The following is a 16,931-nucleotide window of genomic DNA, read 5'->3' as shown; positions in this document are numbered from 1 at the left end:
TGCATAAAAGACACAGCACTCGCCCTCTAAAGCAATAGTGCCTAATCTTTTACCATGAGAGAGAGAGAGAGAGCACCAACTTATAATGCAAAGACAAGTCCCATTATGCAAAAAAAGTGGAGCAGCAAGAAAAGAAAGAAAAAGTTTTTTGGCAAGAGGGGGAATCAGATAGGGCCCACGGTCTAATTGTGGCTTTCATCTGTTGTGCTTTAAAGCCATTGTTGGTGGGTGTATTTTTTTTGTACCCCGCGCAGATAAGGCTGAGCACTTTCAATACTGATTTACACTTTCAGACGCCACACAGGCTCATCTTGCTGCCACAGCAGAAAAAAGTGCTTAGTGTTCACAGCCAACAGAGGAGAAATTAAACTTGGGGAAAATTTGAATTTAAAATCAAAAGAAAGTACCAAAGAGACAAGAGGCCCATCAGGGCTCTAGGGGTAGTCTGGAAGGAGGGGCGGGCGGATGGGGTGGAGAGGTTGGTGTGTGGGGTGGTGTGGGGTGGGGCGGGGCGGTAGTCCTGTGGGGATCTCTCGTATGCCCTTGGACAAGCCATGGGAAATTCCCCCAGAGAGAGCAGTATTTTATTAATCTCCCCTCCACTACGCACATGCACGCACACACACACACACACACACACACACACACACACACACGCGCGCGCACGCACACACACACACACACACAGCCACTGCTCACTCCCCTCTTTAATATTGAAATCCAAGCACCATTAAGCCTACAACTACATTTTCATTACAGGTGAGCAGCCCTCATTCTAAGTCTGATTGACATTTGGCCTATCTGCAATTTACAGTTACACTGCAATCAATTCAGACCTTTAACAGGTGGCGTGGCGATAAAAAAGATCACAGCGTCTCCCCCTCCTGGTAGGAGAGACGGGGTCTGCAGGCTTCAAGAAGACTGATGGGCCTCAGGTTCCCCACTCCCTCCCACTCATATTGGGGAAGGGGGGGGAGGCTTTTGTCACTAGGCTCGGTGCAATGGAGGCAGATTAATGCATTTGCATGGGGTACAGTACGCCCCCCCCATCCCCACCCATCATACCCCCGCATGCCTGTAACCTCCCAAGGAGCGGAACTAACACACTGTAAAGATACATAAAGTATGAATAGTAGACTGCTGTGCTAAACCCTCTGCTCACAGGTGACAGGTCACCAACCAATCAGTCTAGTATGACGCCTGTTTAACTTAGCTAGTGAGGCATTTGTTATGCGGATAGTTAAGGTTGAGGGCAAGCTAAACAAGCCGTTTCTTTTACGACATAAAATCGTTTTTGGAAATGTAAAGTGCATGGTTTTTTTGGTGCTTGTGTGTCCGCCCAAACAAATGGTTCTTTCATATCAAAACAGACACTCTAAGCATGGTGCAGGGTGGACAACCGTTGCTTAATATTTTATACTTTCCCTGAATTACTAACGTGCAGCAGACAGCCATCCATAAATACAAGTGCTCGTGATGACCTATGCTACTCTGTGTAGTAGTAGAAGTGGTAGTGGTAGTGGTAGTAGTGTGCTCAGCAAGCATAGACCCTATAGTAGTAGTAGTAGTAGAAGTGGTGGTAGGAGTGTTAGTTGTGTGCTCAGCAAGCATAGACCCTATAGTAGTAGTAGTAGTGGTGGTGGTAGTGGTAGCAGTGTGCTCTGCATAGACCCTATAGCAGTCGTAGTGGTGGTGGTAGTGTGCTCAGCAAGTATAGACCCTATAGTAGTAGTAGTGGTGGTGGTGGTAGTAGTGGTAGCAGTGTGCTCAGCAAGCATAGACCCTATAGCAGTCGTAGTGGTGGTGGTTGTGGTAGTGGTGGTGGTAGTGGTAGCAGTGTGCTCTGCATAGACCCTATGTATGTATGTACGGTCATAAATCAGGCTCTAGGCCCCTGGTGGCCTTCCCCTGCTGGGGGGGTCGATGCTCCCCTACAAGCCAACAATGCCTGCCCCCTCCTGCCCCGTCCTGCCCCCTTCCGTCTCCACTGCTCTGGGCCTGGAGGTTCAGCCTGATCCTATTACAGCATGACAGGACCCACAATCACCCATTCAGCATCGCACATTCTCTCTCCCTCATTCTCTCTCTGCCTCCTTTCTCTTGGCCGGGCCCCCTTATACAGACAGGCATTGCCGGCCATTCAGCGTTTTGTTCTCCGACGCCACGCCACACATGACTTTTTTGTGTGCTGTGGGGCCAGGCCGGAGTCAGGTGTGAGGAGGACAGAGACCCGACCCCTCAGGTCCTTGAGGGCCTGGAGACAAAACGGGCCCCCTGAACGCATGAACGGGAGAGAGGAGAGGGCGTATTCTTGGCCACAGAGGTGCGCAGTGGCTGCTGCCCTGACATTTTGCTCACCAGGCCCATTATGTGAACAGTAGGTTTTGCTGAATGGAGCCAAAAGTTGAAATTCCGGCTTCATCCACTGAGGCCCTCCCTCCCTCACAACTTCATCTGGATGTCCATTCTTTACTGGTTTTAGCTAAATTGTCAAAGCAAGACAGGGAGTTAAAGTAAAAAGGGATAGAAACGTTTTCAGTGTTCAGGCCATGGGTGACTTTAGGCAAACAGGTATGTGAGAGCTGCCGGTCTGCCTTGTCTGTCTGTCTGTCTGTCTGCCTGCCTGCCTGCCCGTCTGTGTAGGTAGGGGGTAGTTCCAGACATAGCTCTATGGTTGTTGCCTACATTAATCATGTGTGTAAAGGGGGTGAAGAGGGACACTATGTTGGATAGGAATGGGGAGGAGGGGGTGTGTCATGTGTGTGTGTGTGTGTGTGTGTGTGTGTGTGTGTGTGTGTGTGTGTGTGTGTGTGTGTGTGTGTGTGTGTGTGTGTGTGTGTGTGTGTGTGTGTGTGTGTGTGTGTGTGTGTGTGTGACCTCCACAGCGCATGTTTGTGCGTCTGCTGCTGTTCTCAGGGTATCTGCACATTTTTGCTCACCCAATTTAATGCTTTTTAATACCATTTTTAATACCTCCAACAAGAAAATTAATACCACTACACGGGGTGTGTGCATGTGCACGTTACATGGTATAGTTGTTATTACATTGCTATAATGCAATGCAATACACATACTGTATACAATAAAAGTATTATTATGACTAGTGTGCTAGTAGTGAAGCCTAATGTGAACACATGTAAGCAGCAGCAAGGAAGAACTGATCTGGAAGCCTATGGAGACCAAGCTTGTCGAATTCCATACAAGCAGGAATTAATGGGGGGGCCTAATGTTTCTCCCTCAGCCTCGCACATGCTTTAATAACCCTACAAAATAAAACTGAGCATGCATTCACACTGCTCTCTGTTATTTCATTCTCACTGCCAGCTCCCTTGTCACTTTCTGTGGCAGACATTTGCCATGACTTGTTAAAGAGGTTTCTGAATGATGTGGGAGTTTTCATGACTGTGCAGAATCTGCCCCTCCCTTAGAATAATGTATTATTATTTCAAATCAAAGTAGCCTGCATCTGTGTTAAAATTACAGTTGATCTGGCTGCTGCCCAGGAGGGCCCAAGCTCCAGTAGTCTTTATTGTTGTGCTTAATTTAACCAAAGAGATGCAAACACAACAAAAAAGAGCGAGGTGATACACACTAGTTTGAAACACCATTAGGCCTAATTTTAAAAATTGTGCATGTTTGAAAGTTTGATGACATTTCATCAAATACCTTCAATTATCAAAAAAATAAAATAAAATGGGCAACAATTGACCATTCATAATGGATAAATAGTTGAGTGCACATTAGCCTACTATGAGTAGAGGCTATAACACCTGTGGTTTAAAAAGGGTTAAAAAGGAACGGCTCTGGGCTACTCCTCCTTTCCCATAGATGTGTATAGAAGTATTATATACACATCTATGTCCTTTCCCCCCAAGCTTCATCATAGAGGCGGTGGCATCTAGCAAGAGGCATTCTACTTTCAGTTTAGCAACAAGTCCTTCTTCGGAGCGGCGAGAGCAAGAAGCAGCAGCAGCTTCATGTGAATACCCACAAGCATTTCACCGCTGACACGCGACTAAAATATAAGCTACCGATGCACACGCCACGCGGTTAGTTACCGATTTGGACATCCTCGCATATCTCATTGTGTCATTTAGAGTCGTAAACACCGGTTTATTACATTTTACACACATTTCCACCGCTTGCAACTTCACTACTCGGGCACACTCCCGATTGCGTTACCCCTTGACAGCATCAAATAACCGTAAACACAATGATACGAAGCTCGGAGACTTTGAAGTAGAATATTGCACGATTTAACTGCTAATCTAAATTGCAATCGTGGCATTCATGAAATGACATGCGTTAAACGCTACACTCAAACTCAGGCTTTCGACGAGTAAAGTTTCGACGGTACCACAGAAATAGGCCTACAAATATCCACGAGGCATTTTGGTTGATGAAATTTAAAGTATCAACTCTAGTCAGCCACCACACGCATTAGACCACACGCATTGTGGTCGATGGAATTTACTTGGTCAGAAATCGTCATCAACCAGTAGGGGGATCCAGACGAGGGATCCTACCTGGCCGCCTGTCATTTACTGTCGAGTGCCTTGTTTCCTACCCCAGGCGTGTTCCGACTCGGAGCGCTTGTTGCCGTCTGTCTTAGTGATAGAAAACTGTTTTTACGTAATTTAACTGTCCAAATATCTATATATTAGGCTACTACATTGTGTCCGGGTGAAATTTAATGCCGATCCTTTGAAAATTAATGCCACACCTCGAAATTTAATGATTTTTAAAGCCTTAAATTGCAAGTTCTGTATTTAATGCTTTTTAATGTCCCGCGGGGACCCTGTGTTCTGACGTGTTCCTCTGTCAGCCTCACAGCCAGTTAGGCTAGGGGACTAATGAGGCTCTCCTCACCCTCTCGCAGTATGGGTGCGGACCATGTGTGTTGGTGTGACTCTCTGGTGTGCCCGTGTGTGTCCGAGACTGGGGTTTTGATGGGTTGGTTGGTTTGCATCGCCTTTCATATTTGCCTTTTTAGTTCTCTCTGCCCTGCCCCACCCCCCAGCCCCCATTTACACATTTTCCGACCCACAAACCCCACCCTCTCTCCCACCTCCAGCACCAACCCATCCCTTCTCTTCCTTTCTGCAGTCATCTGTTCCTTCAGCTGTCAGAGAGGCAAGTGCCTAATGGGCCATATCAGACCAGCCACGGCAGGGAAACCATGGCCTGTCATTAGGCAATATTGAAAAAGGGAGCCGGTGGGCAGAAAAGAGAGAGGGAATGACTATGAGAAAGGGAAAAGGGGAGAGAGGGTGAGAGAGGGAGAGAATGAGAGAGAGTGTGTGTACATCTGTGCGTGTGCTCACCTATTATAGAAGGGAAGTCGGAAAAGCATGTCCTCAATACATGTGCACTAAAGCCCAGATTAGATTTGGTAAAGGGCATTTATCATTTAATGGCAAGCCATCTTCTCAACACGGAGCTCAGAGCATTCGAGCCATGGATAGTTTAGGTGCAGTCTAGCATGCTAACTCATTAGGTGTGTAGATTATACAGTGTGCCAATCGCTCACAATTTCTTTTACGCCACACGTGGTACTAATGACTGCCTTAGGGTCGATGAGAGGCAAGGGGTGGGGAAGGTAAAGTGTTTTTTCGTGTGTGTGTGTGTGTGTGTGTGTGTGTGTGTGTGTGTGTGTGTGTGTGTGTGTGTGTGTGTGTGTGTGTGTGTGTGTGTGTGTGTGTGTGTGTGTGTGTGCGCAGGGTAAAAACCAGCAAAGCTAACCAAAAGGGAAATGAATTACTATGCATTTCTTTTCTGCAACCTTAACAATTGGTATAAGCCTGCCCGGGTAATAAAGTGAATTTTGTCTGGCTAACACAGAAAGGGACGGCTTCAGGGGAAAAGTCACTGTTGAGAAATTTCACAATTCATCTTCCAAAATTGAGCAAGCAGAGGTTTTCTTCTACAGTCAAAAGACGACTCACCGGAATCTAGTATTCCTGTGACAGTTTAAACCATTTCAGATGACAAGAACCCTTTGTGCTCTTTCATGCAACCATAGCCTACACTCGATGGTAAAACCAGATTATTAGCATTGCTAGCAAATTGCTGATCTCAGAAACATTCTCATTGGTTGTGCGTTTCAAAGCGTTCAAAGAAAAAAAAAAGACCAACTGGTTTCAAAGCGTCCAAGTAACGACCAGAAAGAAGAAAAAAACAGTAGTGCTAAATCTCTGGCTCTGAAGAGTCAGTACTAAATGTATTTATGTCTTAATGATAGCTTTGGCCCCTCTGAATTGGAAGCTGCCACTTGAAACCTCATAGCAGGCTGTCGTGAGAGATATCTTCAGGATATCCAGGCCTAAATTAAAAGCCCACTGGCTCCTGTTTCGGCTACCTTTCCCAATGCAGCTACTCCTCCAAGGTCCTAGGAGGCCTGCTGAGGTTGCTGCTGATGTGTATTTAACTGCGGGTGGAGATGGGTGTTTATTCAAGGCATTCGAGCCTGACTGTCGCACGTTAAACATGACAAGAGTCGCTCCGCCCACAGAGGAGAGTGGGAAAACTGTGAAAGGGAAGGTGCAAATGGACACATCCTCTCCGTCCGAGCCATGGAAATCACAAAGTGCATTGCATTCATGAGCACTGTGAGTGATAATGGTGTCTGGGGGGCTGAATACACCAGCACCAAGCTGTCACTTCTCGAAGCTCAATTTTGAAGCAACAGCAAAAAAAACCCAACCGATTGTTTCGCAAACCGTTTGTTTCTAAAAGCTCAGCACTTAGAAATAAACACAATTATTTCCAAGTTTTAAAATATAAATGGCAACTGTTTGGCATCATGAGAGCATGTGAATTTAGTAGGGACATAGCATGAGTGGTTTGCCTGAATGGAGGTCAAAGTAAATTGGTGTGTGTGTGTTTAATGCATGCCTTCACACCTACAATAAACAAACACTTTTACAAGTTAGCCTGACACCATGCCTGAAAGAGAAAGTGTCCCATTCACAGGTCTTACCCAGACACATGCCCCCATTGCCAATTAATGACCTCTTTTAATTGAATCAGACGAAGCCTTTGAAACCCCCCTGTCCTTTACATGTCAATTAGCAAGCCAACTGGACCCTACATGCAACTGTTTAAATATTCATAAGACAACAAGCTTCCACCATCTGGGTGCAAATCCAATATAAAGGGTTAAGTCATTTTTACACTGTGTGTGTTAGCCAATCTGTCTCTCTTTGAACCTTTCATTCACATGTTCCGATGAGCTGTTTCTTTTTACGTGGCAAGTCATTCACGATTGCTACAATCGGGCTCAGTGAAGTTACAGATCTTTCACATCTGCAGATGATGCATCACTGAATACTCCATTTCCACATTAAACGTTGCGCCTCACAGTAAAAATGGCTCTTTTGACAACCAACATCCCACACACAAATTCAAATACACATGGATTTTTAGAAATCATATGCATCAAAAACTTAATTGAATTCATGCATATGGTGTGTGCTGTAATGTGGGGAGAGGCAGAATGTCAATAAAGTAATGTGATCAATAACCACCGATGACTAAATGGATGCAGTAACCCAACACTCAGAATTTAACTAGGAAAGTAGCTTTGAAATCGAATAAAAAGTAAAAAAAGAAAAAGTCTTTGTAAAATGAAAAAATAACATCTTTTATAACTCTGGCAACATGACTGGGAAAACAATGAAAACCAAACGGCTGATTAAATAAGGGGGGCCTAGCAGCAGGCCGGAAACCGAGCACATCAACCTTGATGCCTTTCAAAGAGAGGGTAACTTGGGGGAGAAAGAAAGCTCAGGCGCCCATGTGATATTTGCACAGGGGAGTTTAACACGTTGCTAACGGCCATTGAGCCACGGTTCATTCTCATGCCTTCTGGCTGGATGTTTGACCCCTACCTCCTCCAACACACACATTATGCTTCCCCCTGTAGTCCAGACTGGAGAAAATTAAGTTTCCATGTGAAATGGCCGCAATAAAACCTCCCTGTGCACAAATTCTCAGCTGGATGAAAGGGGCCAGAGAGGATGGGGGGGGGGGGGGGGGCACAGGGATGCCTGAGTCGCCTCTGTAGCCAGTCACCATTACCGCCCCAGAGTGGACAGAGGAGGAGAGGAGAGGATGTTTTCGTTTTCAGCACTCTGTTACTGTCCCTCCCTCCCTCCCTCCCTCGCTCACTCTCTCTCTCTCTGGGTTTATGTTTCCCCTTCTCTCTCCCTCTCTAATTATGTCTCTCCCTCTCCCTTCCTATATACACCTCGTCATACTATATGATTCTTTTCTCTTTTCCCCCTCATCCCACTGGCTGATTCTCCCCTCCCCTCCCCTCTGCTCTGCTCTGTCAGCTCTCGCCTGGCTGCTTCTGGCCCTCTATCGTTTTCGGCAGGCTCCTTTCTTGTTTCCTCTGGAATTCTTCTGCATTTGTTAGGCAATTACAGCCAAATGGGGGTCCATTAGGCCTGTCTGGAGGCCAGCTCTTTCAAGACTGGCAGCTCAACGAGCACTGCACCTCTGACAATGACACCCCAAAGCAAGGAGAGTGAGCCATGGTTAACACAAAGACGAGGAACCGTGAAGCGCAAGACTACTTTAATGTGAGAAAACAGAGAGAGAAACACACCACACACACTCTCTCTCAAAACACACATTAACGCTGAAACACACAAATGCTCACTTGCCCCACAACCCCTCAACATTGCAACTCCACACATCAAACAAAATCCCCGGGGGTGACAACTCAAGAGACATTCTCTCTTTCCATACACCATCAAAGTCCTACTTAGACAATGTAATCACAGCAAAATGTGAGCATTACACGCACAGGAAAGCATGTGCATACTCCCTCACTAGCATGCTCGTCACCACTGACTATTGTGATAGATATGGGGATGCACTCACAGGTTAGCTCTGATGCTAACCCTGGTCAGCTCTCTGGCATCTTTTTAGGTTTGGGTAGGTGGGAATTAGATGGGAGAGTGGCACCATGACTGATGCTTGACACATGGGGGGCCGGGGCGGCTAGAGGAGGTCAGTCATCATTGCTGGTGGTAAGGCTGTGGGTGGGGACGTGAACTCAGTGGCCTTAACCCCTTAAGGCGCTGCTTTATACATTTGTTGTTACCAGTATGGTAATGACCAAGTCGTGGTGCATTACTAAAGGGCCTGTGTTGTGTCATAGTATTGTAGTGCTATGGTAGTTACATTTCACTGACTATTACAGCGTGCCATTGGAGGTACAGCGTGCATTAAGGGGCTAAAGCAGTCATGGTGTACTACAGCAAGCAAACAGGCTGGCCAAGAGTGTTGCAGAGAAAAAAATAAATGGCAGATGAAACACCATCAAAGGGTACCGGATAACGCTAACCTTACAGGCCAAGTGTACATGCCATTGATTGGCCAGTGTTTGGATTCAGGTATTGGTCCAATAATAGATAAAAACATACTGTTATGACACCCATTGGAGGCGGAGGGGGGATGGCCAGTAGGCTATATAACAACACACCAAAATGGCGTTGTGTAAAACTCCTGGTGTCAAACAAAGTACGAGTGTCATCATTCAGAAATGGTTCCAAAAAGCATCACGCTTAAAATGTCTACCAGACAAAGGCGACAAGATTACATTTAAGTGGCTGAGAAATAAATTTTCCTTGTTGCTGCAACCCCTCCCCCATTTTCAAATTCAATTAGCAGCTTTTATGAAGACCTGAAATAACAGGCCACTCAAATGTCTTCTGTCCTTCAAAGACTCAAAGAGCACTAACAATCCTGAATAAGGAATTGTTGTGCTGATTTTCCTTTGAGATTTGAGGGAACAAAATGATTTACCTTGATTAAATATTGTCAGTCTGGGTGATGAGGAAAGGCACCGAATTAGTGGTCCCTTGTTGAACTTGCAATGCACTGACAAGAGATGTGTTCCGATTAGCAAAAGCAAAAAAAAACCCACCTCCACCACTCAAACACAAATTGCTTAAATCATCAACAAAGTCATTAAAAACATCCAGACAAACCAGGCAAAAGCATTCCCCTGTGTTCAATAATACGTTAACCGCCGTTGGAGTCCATTGGTAATTTTGATTTCTGCAATACAGCGGGAGACATGAAGCAGAGTCTACAATTAAAAACAAGTCTTCCCTGTGTGGTGGATAGGAGGGGGCAGATCACAGGAGCCATAACCAAGTTATTCTCTTAGCCTTTAATTCAGAAATGCACATCCAACTATATTTCCCTCTCAGTCAGCCAAATGTATAGAATTACAAGACCAGACCAGACAGTGGCGCCTAAGGGGGAGATTGAAATTCACCCTAAAATTAGAACATTAAGAGGGAAAAGTTAATACTATTTCGCAAGTAAAATAAAGAAAGAAATAAAAATAAGGAGTAGGAAGGGCCTCATAGAATGAAGAAAGTAACTTAAAGGGACACTGTGCAGGAAATGGTCAAAAAAGGTACTGCAACTATGCTGCTCATTGAAACTGGGCTGCCTATTGCCAAATTTGACATTTACATGAAAGTTTACTAAGTAATAAACTAATATTTTCTAGTATGGTCCAAGTACAGTTATTTTTGCAGCTAAAAATGGCTATTTCTGGAAATTCAAAATGGCGGACCATGGAGAAGATCCACCTTTTCATATATGAAAAACACAATTTTTCCAGTCATAATGAATACTTAGAATTTGATGGTGGTGGTAAGTATTCTTCAAAAAGGTAACATTAGTGAAAGGGCAGCATGAATTCAGGAAATAAACAACTAAAAATCTCACACAGTGTCCCTTTAACTTTGAACAAAATGAAGAGACATGCATTGCCTTCACCACATTTTGCTCCCGATGACCAGCGGAAAAGGACAAAATATGTCTCACATTATAAAAAAAAAAAGTCTCGTCTCACGAGGAACCACTTTAACACCAAAACGTTTATTAAAAACCTACAATCTACAAAGACGACTGGGAAGAGAGGGAGTGGCTCTGAGTCTGGGTCTGGGGGTAACATCCTGAGTGGAGAACTGATTCATGCTAGAGGGGTTTGGGGGTGAACTTTTCAAAGCCCCCCTTTGAATTGTGGTCGTTTTTAACCCAGGGTGAGGGGGAAACCACATCACTCCATGCTGGAGACTTGCAACCAAGCTTTGCACCAAAACGAGATGACTATGACATGTTCTGGATCTGATACTGAGAGCAGCGTCTCACTTCAGACTCTCTAAAGCTGTAATCCACAGAAACTTTTTGCCTCCTCTTCCCAGTGTAGAAGAGAGTAGCCTTCATAAAAAAAGAAAGCCACTCTAAGCTTTGTGCCGTTAGTGCGGAGCTGCACTTTTAACAACCCCCGCCCCCGACACACATGCACACACAGATGCACAGTGCACACACACAACAACACCTCTCCTCCCCTTTTCCTGAGAGTAAGGGGGTTTTCTACAGCTGGCTAACAAAGCATGACCCAATAATCCTCCAGCCTGACTCCAAGCTCAAACTACCTCTCTCTCCAAGGACTTTATAGGACTGAGGCGTTGGGGGATACCATGAGGATGGGATTGGGGGGTGAGGCGACACACAGAGCAGAATGAATCACTCTAATAAAAACTAGAAAACCCGGGTCACATGGTAGCACCTGCACACGTACAGATTTACATTACACATTGGGGATGGAGGACGCATCTCTATGACAACTGAGGCAGAGATATGTTGAAATAAGTCAGAGCTTCAGCCATGGCCCTACTTTGAAGTATTTGCTTACAATCCAGGGGTGAGTTTCTCAAAAGAGAAGTTGTTAGCCTGTTAGCAACTTCGGTAGTTGCCAATGGGAAAATGCATTGAAAACAACACAGTAGCTAATGTAGTAAGCAATTTTATTTTTTGAGAAATTCACCCCAGCTTTGCTAGAGAGCACAATTCAAGTCTTTTAATCATATGAACCCATAGTTTAACTCAGAACTATCCGTTTTGGACTACCTGACAGCTTGGAACGGATCAAAACAGAGTCATTCTTTTTTTCTTATGCAACAGTTTAGAATTACAAAGGAAGACTCATCACAAATGAATCAGGAATCAGGTTTCTAAGAGGGAAAAAACAAGTATTTAAGGAACTGACTAATATGGACAGTGGGGAGTGGTTTCTCCTATAAAGGAGGCCTTTCAAACATGCTAAATCAGTGCCTGCGTTATTTTATTACAGCCAAGTTATCATGTTTCCACTAAGGCAGGCGCTTCAAAATAGAACACAGAGGATCTTTGTGGAAAAGAATCAAATGAATCAAGGGCTCTTTACTCAATTAAGTTGTATGGGCGTGTGTTTACCTTCCCTGTGCCCCTAACACCTCAGGTTATTGGGGATTTGGGGGTTTCCCGAGCCGCTATTTTGGGAAGGGGGAAAGGTAGAAGGGAGAGGAATGAAATCTGTATGTGCCACGTCCAAAAGATATCCTAGGTATGTTCCACACAGCGGAATCAGTCTTGAAACAGAACCTGACTTGGGGATGTCAAAGGCTCCCTGTCAATGTGCGCCCTGAGCCAATTAGACAGCAACTTCCGCTGAAAAGAACTGCCAACAATATTTCTTTTCTACTTTCTCTCTGGTTGATATGGAACTATTGCATGACACAAAACGCATAAGCATGACAAGCGAAAATTGATCGTTTGTTCAAACACACGAATACACAGACATAATTCACAGGTCAGCGCAAAGGCTCGGCGCTCTTCCGGGCAAATGCATTGCGCCTACGTTTCAGAGGGCTATCGCCTAGAATTGTTTGTCCTGGACAAGAAAGCATCTTTCACCCTAAGACTATATAGTTCATATAACAGAACACACCCTTCACATCAAATCTTAGAGATAGGGTGCTAGATATGGACCTTCCTTTGTTTGTAGAAAACCAGTGCGCTCTGCTGTGATTGCATTGTACCAGCGACACGGATCATCTGAACTGGAAAGCTATTGTGTGCGCGAGGCAACCCACAGATTGATGGTTCAAATCGGATTTTATCGAAAATAACCTTAACAAACCAAATGCACTGAAAGCAACTTGGATTAATGGGTTCCATCACATGCTTCTATATCCAATTTACATGAGGGGACAAGGGTCCTTTGTCTTGTCCAACCAGCAAATAAACAAAAGATAGGCTAGCTATAGGACTCGAATCAAAGCGGATTAGAGTGCATCCTTAAATAATCATAACAAGAGATCCAATAACGGTTTACGTCCCTCTACATGCCCTCTCTCAAGAAATAGTTATAGACGACAGAAATAACTTCTGATCGGTACGATGTAAACTAGCAATGCAGCAACAATAAAGCTATACTATTGTGGGAACCACGTCTGCTTCTCTCCCCTCGAGCTGGGAAATTAGTCTGTTTCTCCGCAACAACCCCATACAATAGCTCACGAACAGGACTTTGATCTGTTCGTATGCTATGTTTATAAACGAAATGTAAGGCAATATCGTGGTGTGAAACAGTGTAAAGTGTGAACCGCAGAGAAAACAGACAATCCGTAGGCAAAACTACCAACACACAAATTGAAGGGCTGTAGATTAGAGTTTTTAGTCAGTGTGTGAAGCATTGCGTCCCTAGGTCGACTTTACCTTCAGTTCATTCGTGCTTAATGCTTCAAACACTGACCAAAATAACTCCAGCGACAGCCCTTTAATTTTTAAAACGTTCAAAGCTCGCTTCTCCAGAATCATGGCGCAATAACCCAAATGATTTTAATCTTGTTAGGATGGATTTTGTCCCAGTGCATGAGTTCTGCCTAACACATGAGTGGCATCTAGCCTATAGGCAGTTTCATGTGGTTGTCAAATGTGCTTCTACGTTGGTAATGCTACAGATCCCTTAGCTTTCTGAACTTTGCGCAAACAGACAGCTATGGAAAAAACACGCAAAAGTGCCGAAGTCAACTCTACATCCAACTTACCGACTTGTAAGACATTTTCCACACAACCGGTCTCCAAAAGCCGGATCCCCCGGCGGAAAGGGAGCCCATCTCCGGTGGCCCCTGCCCCCGTGTTCCCCGGTGTGGTTGTAACCCCTCCAGGGACAGCCCCAGACCCAGCGGAAGCGCTTGAGCCAACGGCCCATGGATCTTCACCCGCAACGCGACACTGAAACGACGAATACATACAAATTTCCCTTTCGTTCCTCGGGAATGACCAGTACACTATGCGGCGCTGAACTGGCTCGGGGATCCGCTCGAAGCGTTCCTCCACTCTTTCGAAGGCCCATTTCTCAGCTACGGCCTTAGCAGCACAGTCCAAAAGAGACTCCGGACAGCGAAGACGAGAGTTCGGATATCCCGGCCCGGGCCCCGGACCCGGTCCACGAGGAGCGGGTCGCAAGCAAGGTCGCTTGCTGGCCGGTGGTAGGTGAATCGGCGGCTGAGGCTGTAGTTCTCCACGTCCCTCCGCCATGACAACCAGATAAACACTGAAGTCGATACGGTGGCTACAAAAACGCACAGACAGATGCACCTCACAACAGGAGGGAAGGGGCGGGGAGGTAGATTCTTGCGTCACCGCCAATAACAAACGCGCTCTCCAATCATGAGGAAACGTTGCACTGATAGCGTTCCTTTGTGCGTGTGTGTATTCCAATGTGCATTCAGTAGGCATATGTGTGGTATGGTGACCGTTGCTGTTTTTTTAAATGAATTGATTTAATTCGGAAATGCCTTTTCTATATGCTATATGTGGAAAACTAAAGAACCTTTTGTTTTGCGCGTTATCCAAAAAAGTAATTAGTTGATGCTCTCACCATTTCTGTAATAACTGATTTCATGTTCTTCTTATACAATGTATTCATAGTCACATACGTTTTGTTTTGTAATGCAATGACCTCTTAAAAGGATGGTGAGTAGCCCCAGCGTCATGTATCACATGTGCGTAAAAGTCGCCATATGTCCCAAGTAAAAGTTTATAACTAATCTAAGAAGTTGTACACATTGGAGGGTGGGAAGTTTGTTTAAGCGTATTTCTAAACTGTCTGTAAAGCAGGGTAGGGGAACCTTTTTCATTCGAGGGGCCACTTCAAATTCATCCGAAGGCCGTAAAAGTCCTCCAAGGACCGTACCATGAGCACAAACCAGGATTTCCCCCTGCACTTTAGGCCTATATTGAAGGCAGCCATCATTAAAACAGTCCCAACCTTCTCTAGATCCCATGAATATAACTTCCATCACAAAATATGTCATATTTCATGTGAAGTGGCACAACATTAAAATTACATCGGAGGACGGATAAAACAGCCTCAGGGCCCTCGAGACATATGGTTCCCCACCCCTGCAAGGATGGGCCCACAGTATTGCAATTTAGTAATTGCATTAAGGAAATGAATATAGGCTAAGTCATCACTTTTTCTCACAGGCCTGGTCATTCACAATTAAATAATTTATTGTTAACAAATATATAGACATAAAGCTGACAGTGTATTCTTCTTCAAACTTATCAGGTGCCCGTTTCAAGCATGCATGATATGCCGGGATAAGTTCTTTTCCATAAAGAAATGGTCATTTTCGAAGGTAGGTTAACTAGGTCTGCCATTGATGCATGCACCATGAGCAATGTAACCTACTACCTGGCAACATGTAGTAAACCAGTGACATACACACCTCCGTAGAGGATGGTGGAATAGATTATATAAGTAGATGGCTCAAGTCATGATTCACTTTTTCAGTGCTCACCCTAGTGGCTAGATGATAACAACACATCATGCATTGCAAGCAAGGCTAAGCATGAGGGAATGCTGACCTGACCTGAAACTTACCCTCTTTTTGAATTCAGCCTTTGGTGTACGGCGATGAACTCAGAGGTTCACCTAAATATTGGGACACAATCTGGGGTGACAAGAATGACTCATATAGGCTAGTTGTTCTTTGTAACTATTTTTTTTGCTTGTGTGTGTGTGTGTGTGTGTGTGTGTGTGTGTGTGTGTGTGTGTGTGTGTGTGTGTGTGTGTGTGTGTGTGTGTGTCTGTCTGTCTGTCTGTCTGTCTGTCTGTCTGTCTGTCTGTCTGTCTGTCTGTCTGTCTGTCTGTCGTCTGTGTACAAGCACACTTATCCATGTGCACAAAGACGACAAGTTCTACACAGGTAGGCCTACTCGCAAATGTCCTTGTCGTGACCACGTTCCTGTGGAACCTACAGCCCCTGTGCAAGGGCCATCTCACTGGCAGTGTGTAAGCATTGTGCCATTCAGATATTTCACAAGTGCTTAACTGGCACACACTGTTCCTATTGCCCAGTGGTGGACAGAGTAAAAGTAAAAGTACTTTTGTGGTGTAATTACAACAGTAGCACATGATATTACATAGCTGTTACACCGTTTACTCCATTTACCTACCTATTGAGATAGACTATGTCATTACTGAAAAACAATAAAAACCTAACAAGGACCCACCACAAATTCAACCCAACCTGTGCAAAATCAACTTATCATAAGACAAGTACATTGGTCTACGTTTTACACACATAAGTTACCTATGTTGGAAAGAAACTGTGTTTCATTTTTTTACTTTTACTTTTACTTTGTCCACCACTGCTATTGCCTGAGTCAGATTGTGATTAGTATTATGGTATCTCACCATTGCATGGATGCAACACAAAATGGATGTCAGGCACACGGACAGAACATGTTTATAGACACACTGCCTCTGAGCTTCACCTGCATCTCTTTGCCACAACAATGATTTTTAGCGTGACATTGACATGGAATTAATTTGGGAGCAAACACAGTGAAGGTTTGTGTGGTTTGTGTACACGCGTGTTTGTTTTCCCACTCGGGAAGAGCAGACAGCAGGTGCGGAGTGTAAGTAATGAGTGGCCTCCATTTTGCTGGCTGTCACAGCCCAGCATGCGTACTGCGGTCCAGTCAAGTGCACCGAGAGAGATGACAAGCTGACAGCTCAGCACACAGGATACCAGGCGTTTAATGATGGCACTCCTTTTCCT

At 44.9% G+C, this 16,931-nt stretch overlaps 1 protein-coding gene across 1 annotated transcript in view; it reads right to left on the bottom strand.

Moving 5' to 3' along the window:
- The window catches only part of zswim5 (zinc finger, SWIM-type containing 5), a 62,346-nt gene extending 47,882 nt beyond the window's left edge, over positions 1–14,464 (bottom strand). Inside the window, exon 1 of the mRNA XM_063219038.1 lies at positions 13,905–14,464. Coding sequence (XP_063075108.1) covers positions 13,905–14,397 — 493 coding nt within the window. The 5' untranslated portion in view covers positions 14,398–14,464. The remainder of the gene's footprint in view (positions 1–13,904) is intronic.
- Between the last annotated feature and the right edge of the window lie 2,467 nt (positions 14,465–16,931).

This window comes from Engraulis encrasicolus, chromosome 16, assembly GCF_034702125.1.
Source record: "Engraulis encrasicolus isolate BLACKSEA-1 chromosome 16, IST_EnEncr_1.0, whole genome shotgun sequence".
In the NCBI taxonomy this organism is placed as follows: Eukaryota; Metazoa; Chordata; class Actinopteri; order Clupeiformes; family Engraulidae; genus Engraulis; species Engraulis encrasicolus.
The sequence above is the reverse complement of the archived record's forward strand: the minus strand, read 5'-3'. Positions and strand labels throughout refer to the sequence as shown.